Source organism: Petaurus breviceps, unplaced genomic scaffold (assembly GCF_028583685.1).
Source record: "Petaurus breviceps papuanus isolate PSGF00001 unplaced genomic scaffold, PetGlider_PUasm1.0 90977, whole genome shotgun sequence".
NCBI lineage: Eukaryota > Metazoa > Chordata > Mammalia > Diprotodontia > Petauridae > Petaurus > Petaurus breviceps.
This window is the reverse complement of record NW_027187391.1, coordinates 31,255,438-31,279,097: the sequence shown is the minus strand read 5'-3', so window position 1 is coordinate 31,279,097 and position 23,660 is coordinate 31,255,438. Positions and strand designations below refer to the sequence as shown.

The 23,660-nt window shown below is 38.2% G+C and overlaps 1 protein-coding gene across 6 annotated transcripts in view; it reads right to left on the bottom strand.

The window, feature by feature from the left end:
• MCM9 (minichromosome maintenance 9 homologous recombination repair factor) overlaps positions 1-23,660 on the bottom strand; it is a 182,399-nt gene that overhangs the window by 137,632 nt on the left and 21,107 nt on the right. For all 6 annotated transcript variants that reach the window (XM_069076958.1, XM_069076961.1, XM_069076963.1 and 3 more), the window contains exons 3-4: positions 21,077-21,390; positions 19,043-19,124 (exon numbers count right to left, since the gene is read on the bottom strand). In XM_069076958.1, the coding sequence (XP_068933059.1) occupies positions 19,043-19,124; positions 21,077-21,390 (396 nt within the window). The remainder of the gene's footprint in view (positions 1-19,042; positions 19,125-21,076; positions 21,391-23,660) is intronic.

Sequence of the window (23,660 nt, the reverse complement as noted above, 5' to 3'; positions counted from 1 at the left end):
CTTATTTCATTAAATTCCACCTAAGGAGTTCCTCTCTTTGAGTTTACAGGTATTTTCTTCCTATAGTGCAGTACCTGACACATAGTAAGCACTTAATAAATGCTTGTTGACTTACCCAGGGTTCACAGGATTTCAGATTTAGAACCAGAAGGGCCCTAAAAGGTCATCTAGTTCAGATCTTTAATTTTGTAGATGAGGAAATGGTCCAGAGATTTAAGTGACTTAAGTCATGCAAGTAACTAAGTAGCCGAGTCAGAACATGAACCAAGATGTTCTCTTACTATCTCCCCACTTATCTTAATTTCAGTTCCCTATTTGCCAATTTTGTTCAGTCCTCTCTAGTCCAAAGATTATTATTCTTGCAAGATAAAACTGAAGAAAAACAAAAGATCAATAGTTGTGCTTTAAGTTACCATTTTCTAGTCCCCAACCACTCAATTCTGAGGGATTAGTGGAACATAAGCTCAATGTGATTCTACAGCATGATGAGGTATCCCGCTGTACAGAACAAGGAAGGTGATACAGTATTGTCATACTCAGTCTTTGTCAGACCATATCTGCTCAGTTCTAGGTTCCATGTTTTAAGAAGTATGTTGACAGCCTATAATACAGTCAGAGGAGGGTGAGTAGGCCAGTGAAGGGACTCAAAGCTGAATCATACAACAAGCAGTTGAAGAAAATAAAGATATTTAGATTGGGAAGGAGAGACATGATACATGTTTTTAAGTGTCTGAAGGGCTTCCACATGGAAAATTAATTTAAAAAAATTTTTAACTCAAAGGAAATAATAATAACAGATATGAATGTTTGCAAATCATTTTGTATATAATATCTTATTTGAAAGGGAAGAATTAGAAGCAGTGCACTGAAGCAAGAGAGAAAATTTCAGCTTCATAGAAGGATAAAGTTCCTAACAATTCAGGCTATTTCAACAGGCTGCCTTGGAAAGTAGGGACTTCTACTTGAACTGGCTCCTGCTAAGGTGCAGGCTGAACTTTATGACATCTGAGGTCACTTCCAGCAATGAAATTCTGTGTCTTTGGCAACTTGCCCATTCACTTGTATATCACAGTCTAGAAAGATGTGTTTTTAATTAATGTTGTTTCTCCCATATGGATGGTTCAACCACTATTTGTACATTCTGATGAACTGCATTGAGGAGGCTTTGAAGTACTCTTGAGTCTTTTTTTTTTTTTTTTTTGCTTTTTAGAGGAGGAAAGGCAGGACAATTGGGGTTAAGTGACTTGCCCAAGGTCACACAGCTAGTAAATGTTAAATGTCTGAGATCAAATTTGAATCCAGGTCCTCCTGACCCCAGGACTGGTGCTCTATTCACTGTGCCACCTAGTCGCCCCTACTCTTGAGTCTTAATGCAGTTAGTATGATATCATCTAAAAAATAAGTGCATTTGAAGATCCTTGCTTTAATAATTCATCATTCTTTGGTCTGGACTTTGTGCCATATTTTCTGTGAAACTGGCAAATATCTGGGCCACAATGGAACATACGATCACAGAAGTGCTGCCTTGTGGTGGAGGCATCTGCACAAATAGTTCAAACTTGAGGAGGCACCGTACTGCCAAATTAGCCATCACCAGCAAAGCCAAAGCTTTCATCCTAAACCTCTTTCTGGTCTCATCTACAAGTGCTACAAGGGGATTATCTGGTTTATCTGTATTTCTGGCCAAATTCTCTGAAGGACATTTGCATATTAACAGCTTTTCACTATTTTGTGAGATTTTAACTTCTTGTTGTCTCTCATCATCCACTGCGATGTTTTCCAAATATATTCTTTACTAGAATTGTTCCTGGCCACCGTAAGTGTCTGCTTAGAAAGGAAAGGAAAGTATTTGCTAAGGTGATTTCTGGGCTTTTCTAGCCTCCTTTTTGTGGTGGTTTTTGTCTTGCCTTAGTTAAAGTTTTCCAAGATGGTCAGGGTCAAGGTCAGTGTCTTGCCTTAGTTAAACTTCCCTAAGGCAGGACCAGGTAAATGCCATTGTTTTTGTCCATTTCCTTTTGGTCTGGGTTGACAGTTTGTCAAAACTAACCAGATACTGTGATCAGTGTCTTCTCCCCTACTGACAGAGATTCAGTTTCATGTCCTATCCTCTCCTGTTTCCACATTATATATGGAAATGCTAATTTCACCTGGTGTTTGTAAAGTTCAAAATAAAGAGAAAATGAATTTAAAAAAATCAGTGCCTTCTGTTTCTCCTTTGTTCTAACTTGCTTTTTGACCTCTACTCTAATGAGCTGATGATGATCTGTCTGTACAAAGAGTGTGTTTCTAAAGCATTAATAATAATAACAATAATAACCAAGCAGGTAAGCAATCAACAAGTACTTATTTAAAAGCACCTAGTGTGTGGCACCTAATGTGTGACAGGTGTTATGCTCTGGAAATGAAATGAATAAATAAAATGAATACAATGAATAAAAAATCCTTACTCAAAAGAAGCTTATGCTCCAACAGGGAGCTAACAGGCCACACAGAAATAGAACAGACATTTCTATAGTGCTTTCAGGTTTGCCAGGAGTTTTTATATTCATTATCTCATTGGAGCTTCATATCCACAGGTACTATAGATATTATTCCCATTTTAAAGATAAAAAAAACTATGCCAGGTTAAAGTGACTAAAACTGACCTTCGTTGACTTTTAGCACCTGAAAGACTTGACCAATCAATTGGCAAGAGCTTACAAAATGCCTCATCCCCCCCCCCCCCAATACATGTTGTCCAGGATATAAAAAAACAAAATGTAAGATATTATCACTGCCCTCAAGGAACTTACAACCTAGTTGAGACATGGGGTATTAAACTCAGGATTCAGCTCTAGATCCTTGCCTAAATCCTTATTTTACACAGAAAGTTTTTCCTCTGTGCTAGGGATTTGCTATTCTTCATTTCTAATCCTATGTCCTCAACTCCTAACCCTATATACTTAATGTAATGGTGGTGCTGCAAAATGTTTTCTAGGGCTGTTAGTGCCAGAATAATGTGCCATTCCTAGGCGGCTTCACATACAATCTGCAGGCAGAACTTTGGCATTTTGCAAAAAGCACTCAGTAAATGCTAAATATGTGGAATTCATGCTGCTGACTCACAGACTGAAATATTACACACATATATTTCTAGTCAGAAGGAGCTTCACACAAAATGTCAAGAAGCATAGTGTTTAAACTATGGAATGCCTCACACATATACTAAAGATCTTTCCGGAACCACTGCTCAAAATATTGATGAAACTTAATGGGAAAAGAAATTGGCTAATTCTATAACATCACCTCATTAAGCATTTCATGGTATGGGAATCAATAGATAGCAAATTTATTGATTGATATCACTTTACATGCAGCATTCAGAGAATACCAAGTACATTTTAGTTGATCTTTCTGGTTGAAAACATTGTCTTTTAGGATCATTTCTAAACTGATCAAAAAAAGTTCTTGGATTTTACATATGGCACCTACTGGAGAGGGAGTATATTTTGTTTTGTGTGTTTTGTACAGTAAATACTGAATAAGGTACAGGAACTCAATCACCATATCCATAGATTTTTGAAAAGTCTATGACCAACTTTCCCATAACCAGTTTCCTCTGCCTCCCAACTCTTCCCTACATTCCATGAGGCCTCAGTGACTCACACACACACACACACACACACACACACACATGCATGTACATGCACATATTCACACTCGCTCTACACTTTCTCCAGACATGGTCACCAAGATTCAGCTGCCTTCATCTCTCCATCATGCCAGTACCCTTCTCTAGACCCCTCTGTTTTGGGGACAGAACCTGGTCACCAATGCTTCATTCCTCTCTCAGTTGTGTTTCACCACCAGGCAGGTCCCTCTGGAGTCCCAAATCCCTACCTTTAGCATTTCAGCTCCCTTTTTTGTATTGTCTTCCCTCGTTAGAATGTAAGGTCCCAGAGGGCAGGAACTGCCTTTCTTTTTGCTTATATTTGTATTACCAGGGCTTAGCATAATTCCTGGTGCATAATAAGCACTCAATAAATGCCCAGCCTAGTGGCCTATCTCAACATCTCTTTACAATAACCCTGTGAGGGAGGTAGGATAAACACATGTTAAACTTCATTGTTACTTAAATTTCTTACCTGCCTCAGACCTACTTTCTTTCTGGGTTCAAGTAAATTTGCGTTGCTATAATATCACATGATTATCAAAGAACAAAATTTAGGTACAAAGACTGGGAAACATGATACCATGGCTTCTAGACCATTCTACAACTGTACTTCAAAGACCTTTCCTTTCTTGAGGTCCACTTGTACCATCTTATTCCCCATTCTAGTTATAAAGAAGCAAGATTTAGGTCTAGGAATGATCTTAAGAGATCATGTAGTACTATTCTCTCAAGGCCCATAGACACATGGAAAGGCAGCATCCCAACGATATGGTACCTGGTTCACCACCTTCCTCTCTACCCTATCCTTTGCCATCATCCTCAGGGATTTCAATATTCAGAGAGAAAATAACTGGCATAGCTGTTTACAACCTTAGAATTATCTTTGATTCTTTTGTCTTACCTTTCAAATATAATTAGTAACCAGACTTGTTGATTCCATCCCTACAACACCTTCCAAAACCAATGCTGTCCTTTCCAATCCTACTGTGACCACTCTCTTAGAGACCCCCAGTAGCACCACCTGGATTATTGCAATAGCCTCTTGACAGGATTTCTGACCACCGCTCTCTTCCTCCAAAAATGCAGAGGTCTAGTTACATCACTCTTTCATCCCCAAATCTTCCAGTGACTCTCCTCTCATCTGAATCCATTTTAAACTCCTCTTCCTGGCATAATCCCATCTTTCCAGTTTTATCTCATATTACTCTTCCCTGGAGTCTATGGTCCAACCAAACTGAATAACTTTGCTCTCTCCACACCTGCTACTATTCCTGGTGTTTTAACCAGGATGAATTTGGAATGCTGATGGTCTAGGCAGAGATGTCTTTATTAGACAGCTGGTAATATGGGACTAGAGTGTAGGGAAGAGATTTAGGACTATATATATAGTTTTGAGGTTCATCAACATAAAAAATTTAACCATGAGAGCAGATGAAATAAAAAAGGTAAAGAGTATGGAGAGAGAAGCAAAGATGGTTGAGGGAAAAACCTTGGGAAAGATTTATGATTAGGATTCAGGAAAGAGATGGACAATGATTTAGCAAAAGAGACTATGGAGAAGCAACGACTCAAAACTGGTAAGAAGAGAACAAGAATGCACTGTCCCAGAAGTCAAGTGAGGAAAGGATATCTAAAAATTAGAGGGTGGTTAATGTGTCAAAAAGAACAGACAAGTCAAGGAGGATTTACACTGAGAAAAGGCCACTGAATTTATTTATTTTTAGGGAAGCACTTTCCATGAGTAATTTATACATCTATGTAATCTTGTCTAGGCTCAAAAGTAAAATGTTTACTTAAAAAAAAAACCCCACAAAATAACAACAATCAAATCTGTTGGATAAATGGGGGATGGTGAGGGAGATATTCCATTTCCATTGTCAGTTCAAAAAGGCAGGATCCCAAAAGAAATTGCTTAAATCAGTAGACATCAGGAAGTAAAACCCTACTATCATGCAAATTTAGACTAAGATATATTATTTAACAAATGAGGAATTCATTTATATTCTTTCCATTTTGGTAATTTGAAGTATTATCGGTAACTATCTCTTTTTTTTCTAATTAGATTTCCATCTAAGTCACAAGCTAATAATATCATTTATATAGTACTTTAAAGGTTTAAAAAAGCAATTTACATACATTAGCTTACTAAATCCTCACAACAATCATTTGAAAAGTGTTACAGTCATCCCCATTTTATAGAGGAAGAAACTCACTTGCCCAGGATCACAAAGCGAAGTAGCAAATGTCTGAATTATAATGGGAACTCAAGTCCTCTTGAGTCTTCAAGTCCAGCACTCTATTTCTTATACCACCAGAGTGTCAAAAATCATAGCCTGAGAGTTGGGAAGGACCTTAGAGGCCATCTAATCTGACCTTAATACATAGATAAGGGAATTGAATCCTGGAGAGATAAAGAGATTAGTTTTAGATCACAGAACTATTAAGTGGAAGAGTTTAGATTTGAATCCAGGTCCTCTGACTCCAAATCCATCACTCTGGCAGTGAATAGGGCACTGGCTCTGGAATCAGGAGGACCTGAATTCAAATCCAGCCTCAGACACTTAACACTTACTAGCTGTATGACCTTGGGCAAATCACTTAACCCCAACTGCCTTACCTTTCCCCCCTCCAAAAAGAAAAAAATAATAAAATACCCAGTCCTCCTTTAACGCCCCAACACAGAAGGAAGGCAGTTTCTTGAAAAGTAATACTAAAAAACTCTGAGATCTGGAGGCACAGATTTTGAGAATGAACCTGTGGAAGGGCTATTTGCCTATGATCTGAAGAACAATTTGAGATTAAATCTGAAGAGGCTAATGACAAGAATGGCCACATTAAATAGCTAAGACTTGGGGGGGGGGGAGTGTAGTGGAGAGCAGGGTTAAGAACATTGAACTGAGCAGTTAACCTTTAGAAGAGCAATTTCAGCAGAGTGAGAGGGTCAGAAACCAGAATATAAGGGGCTAAAAAGTGGAAGCAACTATACTGACAACTCCTTTTGGCCTCTGACAATGAAAGTTAAGAGAGAAAAAGATGATAGCCTAAATGAAGGCCAGGATCAAGTGAGAGTATTTTTTAAATGATGAGTAAAACCTATAGGCAGCAAGGAAGAAAACAGTAGACAGCAATAGCTTGAAGATGAAAGGCAGGAGAGAAAGTGATGGATGGGAGAAGCTCCCTGAGAAGTATATAAAAGGATGGACTCAAAAGCATCCCCTGATGAGTGGGGAAGGCCTATATATATATATATGAAAAGAATGTAAACATATTTTCTTCCTTTCAAAGAGACCTTATTTTAGGGGACAGGCATATGTCACATCCAACATATTTAATCTGATTTTCATAACACACTATGAGATAGATAGAAAGGGAAGTTATGTGACTTGTCTAAGGTCAAACAGCTAGTTTATGACAGAATCAAAAAAAGAACTCGGGTCTCTTCCTGTAATTATTCCTTCCTCTAGAAATTGTCACTTACTACCCTATCTTTTTAGTGGATGACCAGAAGTTCACGTAGCATGGAAGTTCCTGGTTATTGTTGCTGCTTTTTGCCACCATCATCAACATAATAATATTAATAGTAGCTAACATTTACATAGTGGTTTATGTTTTTTATTGGGCTTTACAAATCTAATTTGGTGTCTATAAGAACCTTGTGGGATAAGTACTACAGGTATTATTATCTTCCTTTTATAGATGAAGAAACTAAGATTGGGAAAGCGGAAGTGTTTGTTCTTGGTCACACAGCTAGAATGGTCAGGTGGGATTCAAACACAAGTCTCTCTTGATCCCAATTCCAGCACCCTTTTACACTATACTACTGATTTTCATAAGGGAATGAGCAGGGAAGGCTCTATAACTGTACCAACAACCTTTCCTTACTCCTGTCTATCAACATACTATATCTATCTTTTTTTTTTTTTTTTACTTTTTGGAGGGCATTTGGGGTTAAATGACTTGCCCAAGGTCACACAACTAGTTTTTGTGTTAAGTGTCTGAGTCTGGATTTGAACTCAGGTCCTCCTGACTCCAGGCCCGGTGCTCTATTTACTGTGCCACCTAGCTGCCTCCATACTATATCTTTTATAGATGCACATTACACATGAGATATACCAACCCACAGAGTCAGTGGAACATTCAATTCGAATGCAGTTTATATTATTTTTTTTCAGTTATATTATTTTTTAATTAGTGATAATGGATTTATGCCAAGTTATTCACATTTTTTGGTTCCCTGGATCACAAACAATATATCCATTCTCAAGACAGCTGGAACAGTTTTTCTCCATTAGAAGCTAAATGGTTGGCATGGGAATCAAATTAACAAGCTAACCAAACAAGTTCATTGGTCCAGATTTATCTGCATTTCTGTAGGCAGAAACCCCTACAAAAGCACAGCAAAAAGACATAAACAACTTTCATGCAAGAGGGTGTACTCATTGAAAAAAAGAAGGGGAGAATTATCAGAGACTCTTTACTTGGCTAGGATTTCAATATAGGTACAATGGGCTTTTCAATATATTGTCCTCTTCCTTGGGTTATGATTTTTTTTTATTTCTTTTTTTTCCTTGTATTTTTCACAGTTGTTGTTAAAAGCTAGGTTGATATTTTAGGTTAAAACACTTTGAGGCAGTGTAGCTAATAAGTTAGCCATAAAGTTAAAAATCTTATTTCTGACTACTACTAGTTTTGTGATTCTAGACAAGGCACCTAATCTTGCAGGCAACTCTCTAAGACTATAAATTACAAGAAGAGGTGCCCATCTGCAAGGGGCAGAGCTTTATTATACCTGAAGAGTTTCTACCTGAATGAAATTAAAGGTCCAGACAAAAGTAATAATAACTGTAATTCTTTTTTTTTTTTTTTTGCTTTTTGTAAGGAAAAGGCAGGGCAATTGGGGTTAAGTGACTTGCCCAAGGTCATACAGCTAGTAAGTGTTAAGTGTCTGACATCAGATTTGAACTCATGTCCTCCTGACTCCAGGGCCGGTACTCTATTCACTGCACCACCTACCTGTCCCATAACTGGAATTCTTAACAAGGGCAGAGGTCACATTCTTATCTCATTCCTCTACATTCTATGAAAATAATGAAATGAAGCAAAAAGTTCTTCACTCCTCGAACAGACTTTTCCCCTGGACCACAGTTTCCTCTTATGGGCACACAGCCAACTTCTAACTCAAAATCTTACAGTAGCTTTTCAAATCAAAATCCAAGTAATTTGCCACATCACAAAAAACCATTTCTATCTCCTGTTCTTAGTTTACCCCAGCAATTCACATTGGTTTGGAATATCAATCAACAACCACTAAGTAAGAGCCTACAATGTTCTGGGTACTATACTATGCACTGACAATCCCCGAGTCCAGGGAGCTTCCTTTCTACCAGGGGAGGCAACACTTGTTGCTTGTTGCTGCAGAATGGTGGTGTGAGGGCAGAGACTGCAACAGGAGCAGGGAAACTGCTGAGGATATCTCAGAGTATAAGCTGATGGGTAGGCCTATGATGCTCTGCCAGAGAGCTTGGGGCTGGTAGGGCAGAGGTTTGCTGAACAAGCAGGTTAGAAAGTAGTCGTCTCAGTTCTAAATTAAGTTTCTACCTTGTTCAGCAGCTTGATTTACTGACCTGTAGATATGGCCAATACTTTACATCTTGTGCATAACTCTTATTTTAGAATCTGTGAGGACTAGAGAAAACATCTAGTCCTCCATCTTATTGGTAACATAGTCTGCCCCCTCAGTACCTTTTTACTTTCCATTCCCCATACCTATAATGCACTCCATCTAAAGCTTTATCTCTTAGAATCCCTTACTTCCTTCAAGACTCAATTTAAGCATTCCCTTACATATGTAGCCATTCCTAATTGCTACTGCTACTCTTTCCCTAACTACCTTGTATTTAATTATCTTGAATTTGTTTTGAATTTATTCTATATGTTGTGTATGTGGACATGTTTTACGTATTGATTCTCTATATATTTCTATGTGAATTTAAGGAATATCACTTTGTCAGCTGTGTGGAACATGGAGTAGACTAAGGAAAGACTTGAGGCAGAGAGCAAATAGTAGGCCATTTCAACTTGTTTGTAAAATCTCATTGTGGAGGATATTAGGAGATAAAATGGTAAGAAGCTGTTGAGAGAAAAAAACAAGAAACCCAAGAAGAACAGATCATTCTGAGGATCACTTATAGATGAAATTGGAAGAAAGACAATGTGCAAGTAAAAAAAAATGGTTTGTCAAAATTTCTATAATATTTTTTTCTTGCAATGCTAGCAAAGCCACCACATTTGAACTGTAATATCACAGTCCCCAGTACATGGCATGAGGAATTAGAAATGGAACCAAGGAAAATAGAAATGGAAGAGCCATTCAGCTAGAGCACACAGATGCTAGAAGTAATACAATTTGGGAGGCATTAAGAGAACCATTTTCTATAGCTGGAAGGAAGTACTTGGTCAATAAAAACTTTATTAAGTGCTTACTATGTGCCAGGCAATGTGCTAAGCACTTGGGTTACAAAGAAGGGCAAAACAAAGTCCCTGCTCTCAAGAAGCTCACAGTTTGATGGGGGGCACAACATACAAACAACTATGTATGAACAAGCTATATATAGGACAAATTGGAAATAATCAAAAGAGGGAAGGTGCTAGAATTAAGAGGGACTGATGCCAAATACAGTACTTAGAAAAAAAAAAAACTTAGACATAATACCTAAAAAAAAGGAATTGGGAAAATATCAATATCAACCCATATGTTTACTTCCCCATTATTTCTGAGAATCAAGGATATCACTGAGAAAAATATAAGACAGGAATAGGGCTTTCACAAACAATATTCTACAGTAGAAGACATTTTGACGATCTCACAAGTGACTGAAAGATGTTTGGGATCTAAAGCCCTTCACAGTCAGGCTCTAAACTAGCTTTCACAGCTGATCATACATAACTTCCCCTCATATGCTTTACATTCCAGCCAAACTGACCTACTTAACGCTTCCTGTACACATCATTTCATCTCTATGCCTTTGCACAAGCTGTCCCATCATACCTAGAACACTCTCCTGCTTTGCCTCAGACTCTTGGAACCCTTAATTCTATAAGGCTCAGCTCAATCGCTATCTCCTAACAACAGGCTTTTTCTGATTCCTCCTGTTTTAAGTGTCTCCATTCCTAAAATAAGGTTGTCCTTCTATCCCCAGCACTTAGCACAGTGCCTGGTACATAGCAGGTGATAATTGCTTGTTGATTTGAATTGAAATGAAAAGAATATGAAATCACATCAAGCTGATTGTCTGATGAGCATAAAAAGGTATCTGATTTGATAAAGCAAATGCCACCTTAAAAGAGTCCTTTGACAAAATGCCTCCCATGGATATGTCAAAATCATACATGGCTTTTTGAGAAATGTAAAAACATAACCGTTCAACAGGCCCTGCATCGGTATCAAGCAAGGCAGAAAACAAGGTGACATGCTCACTAAATTTGTTTGCCACTGTCATGGAACATTTCTAGCACACAGTCCAAATGGAAGAGGATTATACTTGTGCATATATGTAATTGCAGGTAAGTGGTACAGTGGATAGAGCACTAGACCAAAAATTAGGAAAATCTGAGTTCAAATATTACCTTAGACACTTAGCTATGCAACCCTGGGCAAGTCTAACTTCGGTCTCGGTTTCTGCATGAATACAATGGGAATAATAATAGCATTTATCTCCCAGGGTTGTTGTAACAGTTTTAAGCACTTTACAACCTTAAAGCACTAAATCCTCTTCCTCCTCCTTCTTCATAAAACACTACTAGGGATGGTGAAAATCTTCAGATGTTCCTGTTTATGAATGACAGCATAGAGCCCTAGAACACCGCAGAGTCTCTTAAATGAGATTCATAATTTCATTATATAAATGGTCTTTTAGGAACAGTGTTAGAATTGTTCAAGCTCAGAATTAGCTGAGGTTGGTAAGGGAAGCTAAGAACAATCAAAGTGTTTTGGTTTTGCAAGTTGGGGTAAATTTTGCTGGAGGGTTCCAGTGGCCAGAAAGGTCAATGAATCAAGAGTATAATATGGCAGTCAAGAAAATTAATTTAATCTTAGTCTACATTGAGCCACAGCTTCTAGGAATAAGAAGGTGACAGTCCTATTGTACTCTGCCATGATTAGGCCATACATAATATCTGAACATCATAATATGTTCAGATCATGGTAAAAAGGCATACTGTCTCTTTAAGGCCTTTTTTGTTGGGAAAAAAAGTGGGGAAATAAGCATTTCCCATATGCCAGTTACTGTGCTAAGTGCTTTGCATATATCTCATTTTATCCTCACAACCCAGTGAGCTAGGTGCTGATATTATCCATATTTTATAGTTGAGGAAAACGGAAACAACTGGAGATTAAGTGACTTGCCTAAGGTGACACAGCTAATAAGTGTGTGAAGCCATATTTTAACTCAAGTCTGCCTGACTGGCAGAAATGATGGGAAGGGTAGAAAAGGGTTTTTTGATGTTTCTTTTGGTAAAGGAATTAATTTGTATTTGTCAATGGATGCAGGACAGTATTGCTGTCATGGATATATTTTGATTACTAATAAAATTATAAAAAGATTTGTTTTTGAACTCCTAAAATATGTATATTTAATTTACTAGATACTAGAGAAATACTAGAGTAAAGAAAGTTTCAACGGCACCACAGAAACACACTACTGTCAACTAATTTGCATACATATTTTATGACTAGAGGATAAAACTAAGAAAACGAGCAATTATATAAACATTTTGAGACTGAGATATGATAGAAAAAGGACTGTTGGATTTGACAAAAGAAAATTTGGGAAACTGTGACTGTTTTAAGTAAAAAGTGAGTCACTTAGAGTCTAGATTCTCATTTAAACCACTGAACACCACCCAGATGGTCAATAGGCATCCCACAAGATAGCAGCAGATGGGGAAGAACCTGTTAGAAGCAGACAACTGAGAAGCTTCAGCTAAGTAATTCCTGATTGGCTGGATGAAATTGATGTCATTGGTCAAGCGATCCAGGGATAGCTACTGCACTTCAGCACCACCTAGAGCTTGAGGAAGGTGACACTTTTCAAAAGGGCCTGTTTTCGGTTGTCACCTCTGGATAGAGCAGAAAAAGCAGAGGAAATTTTGTAATTGCTGTGGTATCTTAGGAATCTGGTTTAAAGAGTGAATCTGAATTGTGTTGCTGTTTCTTTCTGATTGATCAGGGCCGCATCCAAATGAGTGAATAACTAGCTGGGCTGATCTGTATATCCCAGAGAGAGCCAGTTTGAGGAACTTAGCAGTTGTCTGGTTGAACGAGAACTGCTGCTCACATTAAAAACTTAAAACCCTTTTAATGGTGATAGTGGACTGCTGGGTGGCCCAGTGGATAGAACACTGGGCCTGGAGTCAGGAAGACCTGAGCTCAATTTTAGCCTCAGACATTTACTAGCTCTGTGGCCCTGGGCTAGTCACTTAATATTGTTTACCTCAATTTCCTCATCTGTAAACAAGGCAAAGGAACATCGAACCACTCCATTATCTTCGCCAGGAAAACCCCAAATAGGTCACAAAGAGTCAGATATGACTGAAATAACTTGGAAAACATCAAAAGCTATGTTTGAGAAGCATAGTACCTGGTTCACGGTAGGCACTTAATAAATGCTTATTGACTGACAGAAGTAAAGAAGATTCTCCCAGCTGAAGCATGGTGAGGATCAATAACCAAGCAGTGAGGTGAGAAGCAGTTTCATGTGGCACAGATGTTCACGAATGGACCAGTAGTGCTGAACCCAGCAGTTTAAAGCTGTGGTACCCTAAGCATTCATATTCCTCCATTATGTGGTTCCATGACTCTAAATGTGTATGCCCAATCTTTACCATAGTCTTTGAATGCACTAAGTGGGATATGAGTTTATATGGGTATTGTGATGTCTTTTATTCTTTATGGATTTGCCTTTAATATTGCACACTATGTGGATGCACTGCCTTCTGAGTGGCTGACTGTATAAACAGAAAATGCATGAGATGGGGGCTCAAGAACTAAAGCAGTGAGTTAGTATATTTATCCTCAACAGGATCACCCTTAGGATCCTGAAAGAGTCTGAATATAACTGATTGGTGGTGGTTATCCCTTGCAACTCAGATTTGCTTAAGAGTAGTTTGGAGGATCAAGTTAAATTCAGAGAAACAATGAAGTTTTTACAAGTTTATGTGTTGGATTTCATCTGATGACATCACCCTATCTAGCTATGCTCCACTGGCACCACTTTTAAACAAGGACAGAAATAAGCTGGAGTGGCCCAAAGGTGGGAACCTATGATTATATAAAGAGGTGTGAGTTCATCACACATAAGAGTAAGAGAAAATGGATATTTTAACCTAAAGAAGGACAGTGTATATTCGTGTGTTGGACAGTATACACTGGAGGACAGTGTACATTCGTGTGCATTTTTGTGTGTGTATTTGAAGAGCTCATGTGGAAGAGTGGTGGGTTTGTCCTCTGGTTCCAGGAAGTAGAACTGACAGTGGAAGTTGCAAAGGGGCAAATTCAGATTTGATGCAAAGAAAAACTTTCCTAACAATTAGAGCTACCCAAAAGTATAATGCACTGCCCCAAGAGGTAGTAGCTCTTCTTCATTGGAATTCTTTAAGCACACCAGGCCACATAATCACTTATTCTATGCATTGTAGGAGTTATTCTTTTTTCAGGTAAGGACTGGACTAGATGACTTCTAGGTTTTCATCTTAACTCTGAAATTCTGTGAATGAAGGGTCTTACCTAACTATCCACTTAAGAAAATTGGTATTAGAGTGGACTGGGCTATGGGAAACTGCACAGTGCTTTTAATGACCCTAAGCTTCTCTCAGAAACCAAGTCCCATCTTTTTAACATCCACAGTCTCTTAATAACACTGTATTTTTTTTTTTTAAGCAATCGGGGTTAAGTAACTTGCTCAAGGTTACAAGGCCAGTTATTTCTGGGTATGGTGCTGAGTATCCGAGCCCGGATTTGATCCAGGTCATCCCGACACTGGAGCCGGTGCTCTTAATCTCTGAGCCACCTGGCCACCCCTTAATAACACTGTATTGCAGGGAATCATGGAATAATATCACAAACCTGAAGCATGAAAGTTGTATATCAGTCAAAGGAAAATGGACACACATGGGGTAGAGGGAGAGTAGGGAGAGCATATAAGGGGATATAAGTAAGCTGTAACACATTACCACAAAACTGTGCAAGAGCAGTTGATTAAAGACAAGTATCAGAGAGATGTATGTCTAGAACAGAAAAAGACTTGTCATACAGCAAGCCAGAGGGATAACCCCAGCTTGCATCACTGGTACCCAAGGTTAAAAGATGGAGGAAGGCCCTAAAACAGTAGACAGAACTAAATATGTTCCAAAGTGCTGTCTGAATCCAATTAAAATGTAAGTGGGAAAATTTAACAAAATAAATATACAGGAGAGCACAGGTAATGTTATTATGTAGTTTTCTAAGTCAATATGTGGCCTGCAGGCTTTATTATGGTTTAGTGGCCCTCTATTTGAGTAGAGGATTTATGAAAGGATATACAGAAATCACACAGAATGAGAAGACACAGACTGGGTGTGATTTGTATGAATGAAAGAAAAATACTTGGATAAGATTCACAGATCCACCGAAATACCAAAATTCTATGTCCCAAACAAGTTTGTTTGAAGGCAGAAATTATGCCTTATATTATTTCAGCATTCCCTAAAAAACTTAGTATGGCTCTGAGAACATACTGAAGTCCCCTTAATTCTTCATTATTAGTTACACTTGGAGTGGGAAGTGGAAGGTCCTATAGAATGTTAATGGAGGGGCAGCTAGGTGGTACAGTGAACAGAGCACTGGCCCTGGAGTCAGGAGGACCTGAGTTCAAATTCAACCTACACTTGATACTTACTAGCTGTGTTACCTTGAGCAAGTCACTTAACCCCAATAGCCCTGCCTTCCCCTCTCCACCCCCCCAAAAAGAATGTTAATGGAGACAGAATCCTGTTTTCAAACAATACCATTACAACATTAGCTTATTTCTATTTCTAAGCCAACATCCCATACTAACATGTTTTGGTAATATAGCTATGAAAAATTCCATTTGAACTGGAAGTCTGACATAAATAATCTCACAAAACTTTTTTTTATTTTAGCACTGAACTAATTATCAAAAATTTTAGTTTTACTGTGCCATCTACCTGAAGTACCTATTCTAAGATATCTATTCAATAATGTTTTAAATGAAATTTGACATGATTTTCAAATATGTTGGCTATAAATATATCCATATGTCTGTGTGTGTATATATACATATATATATATAGACACAGATATATATGCATATATATATATATAGTTACATATATTATATCTATATTGGCAAAGCATGTTTTCTGGTCATAGCTGCTTAGATTGGTGGCTTCCATGGAATGATATGGTTCCTAAGTAATCATTTTAATAAAATAGCTGCTCGGGCGTTATTCAATGTCATGAGCACCTGGAAGTGTAAAGAGAAAAAGAAGGAAGGACAACATATCCTTTTTTTTTTTTTTTTTTTTTGCTTTTTGGAGGGGGGAGGGCAGGGCAATTGGGGTTAAGTGACTTGCCCAAGGTCACATGGCTAGTAAGTGTTAAGTGTCTGAACATATCCTTTTCTAGCATTCTATAGGGGACATCTTAGATCACGCAAAAGGAAGCTGTGGATTAGGGTTGACAGCCTAGTTTTAAACCTCTTTTTGATTTGAACAAACTATTCTATTTGCTTTTGCTGTGAAGACATGGGAATTTAGGTAGAAGTTTGTAATATGTAAGTTGAAGAAAGGGAAGTTGAAAGGTGATGAACAAAAGAGCCACTGAAGATTTGAGCTATAGTTAAGCTGTAAGTGGCAGGGTTTAAGAGTAGAATAGCAAATCCTGCCTCTGAGGCACTTACCTCAGTAAGTGATTTTGGGCAAGTCAAGAGGCAATTAGATAACATATAACAATGTCAGACCTGAAGTCAGAAAGAGTTCAAATTCTGCCTCATATATTTACCAGCTACTAACCTAGGGCAAGTTATTTAATCTCTCAAGTCTCAGTTTCCTAATCTTTAAAATGGGGCAATAATACCTACTCATGAGATTGTTGTGAGGATCAAAATGGGATAATATATGTATAGAGTACTTTGCAAACCTTAAAGCACCATATAAAAGCTAGCTATTACTATTAAGTCACTTTATCTGCCTGGGCCTCAGACTTCTTTTACTATGAAATGAGAAGTAGATGGACTCTAACCATCTTTCTCCTTTCCCCCTTCCCACCTTCATTTTTAACATCACAGTAAATTATCTAGTTGCTTAATAGAGTATAACCCTCAGTGTGGTTCCTGATAATTGGCTTGGTCAGGGAAAGGGGAAAGGATCAGCATTTCTCCTATTCTTCCCCCAGAGAGGTAGGAGTGAGTACTTGGAACCATAGAGGGGGAATGGAGATCCAGATCTGATAGGAACAAATTTCCATTCTATTTCTAGAGCTGGAAATGTCAGTCTCAAGAAGATAGAAGATCACAGGATCAGAAATTTAGTACTAGAAGAGACCTCAGAGGTCCTCTAGTCCAACACTGTCCATTTACAAATATGGAAAGTGGGGCAGCAGGAAATTAAGTGATTTGCATGAGGTCACCCAAACAAGTGGTAAGTGGCAGATGCAGGATTTTAACCCAGGCCCTCTGAATTGAAATCCAGCACTTTTTTCCGCTAGACTGGGCTATCTTCCAGAATAATGCCTACACATGGTCTAATCAAGCATAAGAAAGCCTCACTATGGTCTTAGAGCTGGTACTGACTCCTTGGGACCTTCAGTAAACCCCACAGCATGAGGTGTGGTAATGGCCTCTAAGTAAAGAAATGGAGGAAGGTGACTAGGTAGATGATAATTTACTTATTAATTCTTGTTTACTTCCTTAGAAGGTGCTTTTGGAAACTTATTACTCTGCTAGCCCTGAGATTAGCTCTGAGCTGAACAGTGCCTCGTGTTCTAGCTCCCATCAAATAGAGTAAACTTTCTTTATATACATACACACACATATGTATATACCTGGCCCCACTCCAGAAATCACCAACACAGGATGTGAAAAAAGCAAATTTTATTTAAAATATCTGAGAGTGCATTCAAATACAGTTACCATAGGACAATAAAACAGCATTTACTCTCTCAGGCACTATGGCTCTCAACTAATATCCTCTAATTTATTGGTTTGAAAATTCAGTCTATAGCTAGTGTGTTCTTAATGTAGGTCAAGATTTTTAAAAATGGGACTTCCTCCTGTATAGAGCACTAAAAGACTTTTTTTTTTTCAAAACACGTGGAGACAATGTAGTGATTTTAAACTTCTTTCAAACTTATTAAAAGAGGATTCTACCCCAAAGTATTGTTTTAATGATGAATGTACTAGGGGCGGCCAGGTGGCTCAGCGAGTGAGAGCACTGGCTCCAGTGTTGAGAAGACTTGGAGATCGAATCCCGAGCTCAGACACTTAGCACCCACCCAGAAACACCTGGCCGTGTAACCTTGAGCAAGTTACTTAACCCTGATTGCTTAGGGGCGGCCAGGTGGCTCAGCGAGTAAGAGCACCAGCTCCATTGTCAGGATAACCTGAGGATTGAATCCGGGCTGAGATACTCAGCGCCACACCCTGAAATAACTGGCCATGTAACCTTGAGCAAGTTACTTCACCCCGACTGCTTTAAAAAAATATAACGAATGTACTAACAGGAATCCTCAAACCTTAGAAAGCAATGTTTTGGTCCACCCTGAATGTTTATTTGATAAATCTCCAAGTGAGATGCCACAACCACAACCTTCACCCTGAAGTATGTCAAAATTCTCAACGGTCAATCTATAAGCACTTATTAAGCACAAACTAAGTACCATACATTGTGCTATATGGTGGGCAACTAGGTGGCACAAGAGAGATTACAATGCTTAGAGTCAGGAAGGTTTGAGTTCAAATCCAGCATCAGACAATAACTAGCTGTGTGACTCTGGAAAAGTCACTTAACCTCTGTCTGCCTCCATTTTCTCATTTTTAAAACTAGGATACTACCAGCACCTACCACCCAGGGTTTTTGTGAGGATAAAGTGATATTTGCAAAGTGCTTTGCAAATTTTAAAGTATTGTTATATAAATATTAGCTATTATTACTATCCTGTAAAGTCCGTTCTAGCTCCAAATCTATGATCCTGTGAAAGTTTTACTCCATTTCCCCTTCTCCATCCAATTTTTGCCACCCCCCACATAAGAGTTGATAATTTCAAAAGTTCTAGAAAATGAAAAGTTCTTTGCAAAAGGGTACATATATCAATAAGAAATTCCCCTTGCTTCTCACCAGATTTACAACTGTCTACTAAGTCATCTTCTAGAACAACTTTCATAGATCGTGGAATACTTCCCACAGATAGTCTTTGGACCTAAAGGAGAAAAAAAAGAAAAAGGATATTAAATAGGTTTACATAAAAAGTCAGTCTTGGAGTCAGGAAGATCTGGGTTCAAGTCCAGTCTCTGACATATGATCTTTTTTTTTTTTTTTGGAGGGGGGGAAGGCAGGGCAATTGGGGTTAAGTGCCCAAGATCACATGGCTAGTTTTTGTGTTAAGTGTCTCAGGCCAGATTTGAACTCAGGTCCTCCCGACTCCAGGGCCAGTGCTTTATTCACTGCACCACCAAGCCGCCCCTATAATCATTCATACATATTAACTATGTCATCCTCAGTGACCTAGGCAACTCTCTAAAAACATAAATTGCATAACAGTTGGCTCTCTGTATTGGTAGAGGGAGTTCTAGACCAGGAGTTTTCTCAAACCAATGAAATTACAGATTTAGAACAAAGGAAAAAATCATCTGGTTAAATCCTGATGGTTCTATTTGTCATATTAAAGAATCCATTTTTCAAAGAACTGTCTAATAAGAATCATAGTTAATTTCAAGATTGAGGATTATTTTATGGTATTTTTATTTCAAAATTTTTCAAGTTCTTACTATGCATAAGGCACTGTAATACATATTAGAAATACAAAAATATGACATGGTCTCTGCTCCCAAAAGGCAAAGTCCAAACTAACTGGAGCGGGAAGAAAAAGCAGAAACAAATACACACACACGTATGTATATGTGTACATATGTGTACATACGTATGTGTGTATATATACATATATAGATTTATATATATCTCTATAGAGAGAGATCTATATACATATATAGATCTACACACACACACACACACACACACACACACACAGAAGAGGTCCAGGAAAAGTACTCTGAGAAGTTTCAGGATGAAGAGGTTATCTTCAATTGTGGAAGAGGGAAGTCTTTGTGAAGGTACTACCTTATTTGGACTATGAACTTCAACAGAGGGGGATGAGAAGGAAGTGTCCATTACAGGTAGGAGGACTACATAAGCACAGGCACGGAAATGGAAGAGGACAAAACAAGAATGAAAAATGTAGGACACAGCAAGGAAAATGGTATGACCTAAGGCCAGGAATGTAGTTTGGATCTAGACTACAGGGAGCCTTCAAACAAGATGAGGAATTCATGCTTTATTTGTTAGGAAATGAGAAGCTGGTTTTTAAGAGGAAGAGCGACAATCAGACAAAAAAAAAAAACAACTACCAAGACTATTTAGGAAGAAATTAAAGATAAGCTAGAGAAGGAAAAGACTAGAGACAGAAAGACAAGTTAGGAAACTATTATAATAAGCTAGATGAGAAGGGAAGAAAATACATGCTAAGTTAAATGGGAATAAAAGAGAAGGGAAATCATGCCAAATTAAGGTCTCAAAGTTTACTAAAGCTATAGACAAATCACTATGTAAACATTTTGTTTCAAAGAATACTGTAAGCTACATGAGGGCAGAGACTGTTTTAAGGGGGGGAGGGGAAGATATCCCTGGTACCTAGCTCCACACTTGGTGCATAGCAGGCACTACATAAAGGCTATATAAGTGACTGATTCCCTCAAGGACTGTTTTTGCCTTTCCTTGAAAAATGCCTTATGTGTATTATCTCATTTATTTCACAAAACAATTCTATGAAGTGCTAGTTATTATTATCCCCATTTCAGAGATGAAGAAAATGAGGCTGAATGATAATCACACACTTAATAAATGTCTGAAGCTGGATATGAACCCAGGTTGTTGTCATCATCATTTTCTTCTCCATCATCATCATTGATACAATTTATATAGCATCTACTATGTGCCAGGCACCGTGCTAAGCATTTTACAATTATTATCTCATTTGAGCCAAGCTCTCTATCCCCCTAAACCCAGCAAGAGCTTTACTATAATTGAGAGCAAAATCAGATGGTATTTCTTCAAATTAATTTATGCCCTTCTTTCCATATTTCCCAGTTTTCTTACCTGTTCCTGAATTTTTATTTCTTGATAATCTCTACAATGTGTAGAAGATGCTGAGCCTGAGAGACAAGTGAATTTAGAAGAATTGCAGCCTTCTTTGTTGGGGCATGATGATGGACGGCAGAATGTATAATACTGCTCAAAGTCAGCCTTGACCACAAAAACGTGTTTGCACTTGTTACACATGTAATCCCGCTCATACTCCAGGACCTTCGCCATACTGGTACGAATGACTGTCCCAGTGACGGATAGAAAGTGTCCCACATCTTTGGTTTTAGGAATACGCTCTCTCATCAGTTCAGGACAAACAGGTAGACCTAATAAGGGGAAAGAATCAAGTCACTTCACCTTGTGATGTCTTGCCATATATGAAAAGTGTACTGTTCAAATTTGGAGACGATATTCTACAGATCTCTCTCAAGCAAAAATGTCTTTTTATTTTGCTTAAGAAAGAAACAAATTGGAGCAGCTAGATGGCACAGTGAATAGAGCACCCGCCCTGGAGTCAGGAGGCTCTGAGTTCAAATCTGATGTCAGACACTTAACACTTACTAGCTGTGTGACCTTGGGCAAGTCACTTAACCCCAATTACCCTCCCCTCTGCCCTCCTGTAATAGTAATGGCATTTAAAGATTCCCCTGTATTGGCTTGGTTTTTGGTTTGATTGTGTTAAAACCCAGAGCTTGTTAATCCCACCTGTGGGATGGACTTGTTGACATGAAAATTAAGTCCTGAACTGGGAGGAGCTGGTGATGTAGATTTTGAGAGACACAAGAGAGAGGCAGAAGAACTTTTTGGAAGTAGCACCCTCGTGGAGGTAGAGAGAGACTGAGAGGATTGCTGAGGGCCACTTTGAATTGCCCTGGATTTTGAGACCTGCCCCTGGAGCTGCCAAGGACTGAGGAGACATGGCTGTTTTGCTGGTCCTTTGTCTGTTTTGATGTTGTTTTGTCAGATTTGTCCACTGGTGAAAGACAGTCCTGTTGTTGAAGAAGTCCTAAAACCTGGCTGTTGGTTAGGAGCTACTGAGACTGTCCTGCAGACAGAGAGTGAATTCTGTCCACTGGTGAAGGACAGTGCTGTTGTTGCAGGGGTCTGGGAACCTTTCTGTTGGTTCCGAAGCCCTGAAGAAGGATTTTCTTGTTGTATGTTTACAGAAATCCTGGGAGAGGGTTTTGCTAATGTTTTCAGGGGTCCTAGGATTGTTCTGCAGACAGAGGATGAATTAATGAAGAGACTGGCAATGTATCTTGTGGCCTTGCTAAGTAAGCTTTGTCTCCCCAGGAACAAAGATTGCTGAGAACTTGCCTAGTGTCAAGATGAAGAAAAGACCTCCATTTGGGTATTAAGTGCTGTGCTTAAACTTGTTGTAACTCTGGGGTAGATTCAATTGTGATCCAGGGGTGGGGAACTTTTGACCTTTTTGTGTTCTATGTTTGAACAAATGAATGTACTTTACTTATGATTGGAAACTAATCTCCATTTGAGAAGAGGGGCTTTGTGATGGACTAAATGAAGGTACAGCCTAGGGGTGGAGTAGTATTTAGAACAGGGACTTTGTAATTGATTGAATGAATATAAGGTCCTGGGATGGGGTAGTACTTGGAGATTATTTAATCACACTTAGTAAATGCTGTATTTTGAATGATGTCATATTTTGATCTTCTCTGTTCTTAATTTGTCACTGAATAAAATGGAGAGCACCTATGCTGGTATTTTGAACCTTGGGAAGTTGCCTTTGCTTGGCATTACATTACACCTCCAAAAAGCAAAAAAAAAACCATTAATTTTAAGAGAATTATAGAATCAATTTCATTAAAAATAAAGAAATAACTTCTTTCACGACATGACTAGTGTGGAAATATGTTTAAAATGATTGCATAACTTATATAAAATTATCTCTAAATGTAAATGGAAAAAATAAAATATTATTTACAAATTTTTTAAAAAAGAATAGAGGAATCAATTGAACTTTTTATCTTCAAAAGCTGAACATAGATTCTAAAAACCTATAACTAGATTTTACAGTGACTGTAATGAAACTTAATATTCTACAACTTCAAAAACTTAACAGAATTCTGCAAAGGAGTGTTGCTACCCCTGAAAGAACAAGGACTGGGTTTGTCAAATATGTCTCCCCTCTGTTACACAGGGCTAATATATTCTTTATGCCCCCAAATATTACAATAGTCAATGATTTAGTCACTGAACTACTAAGCTGAATAACGTGTTAACACTTTGAATAAGGAAATGGCACTCAATGTTCTCAAAAGCTATTGTTTCTTTTAGTTTAAATCAACAATTTATGCATAAATTTGGTTGCATGTTTTCACTAACTAAGCCAAGAAAGATTTACATGAATTTACAGGTTTACCCTTGGCATCACCTTTCCCTTTCACAAGCTTACATTTTTTATCCTTCAGAAAGCAAAGGCAAATGATACTGTGGAGAGAGCCACAATGCTTCATGTGCTTAAAGAAGAATGTAGGAGGAGAATGAAAGAAACCAAACAAAAAGCAGGAAGGACAGCAGCAAGGTAGAACAAGGAGGGAAAAACAAAGTATTTTTCATTCAATATCCACTCTAT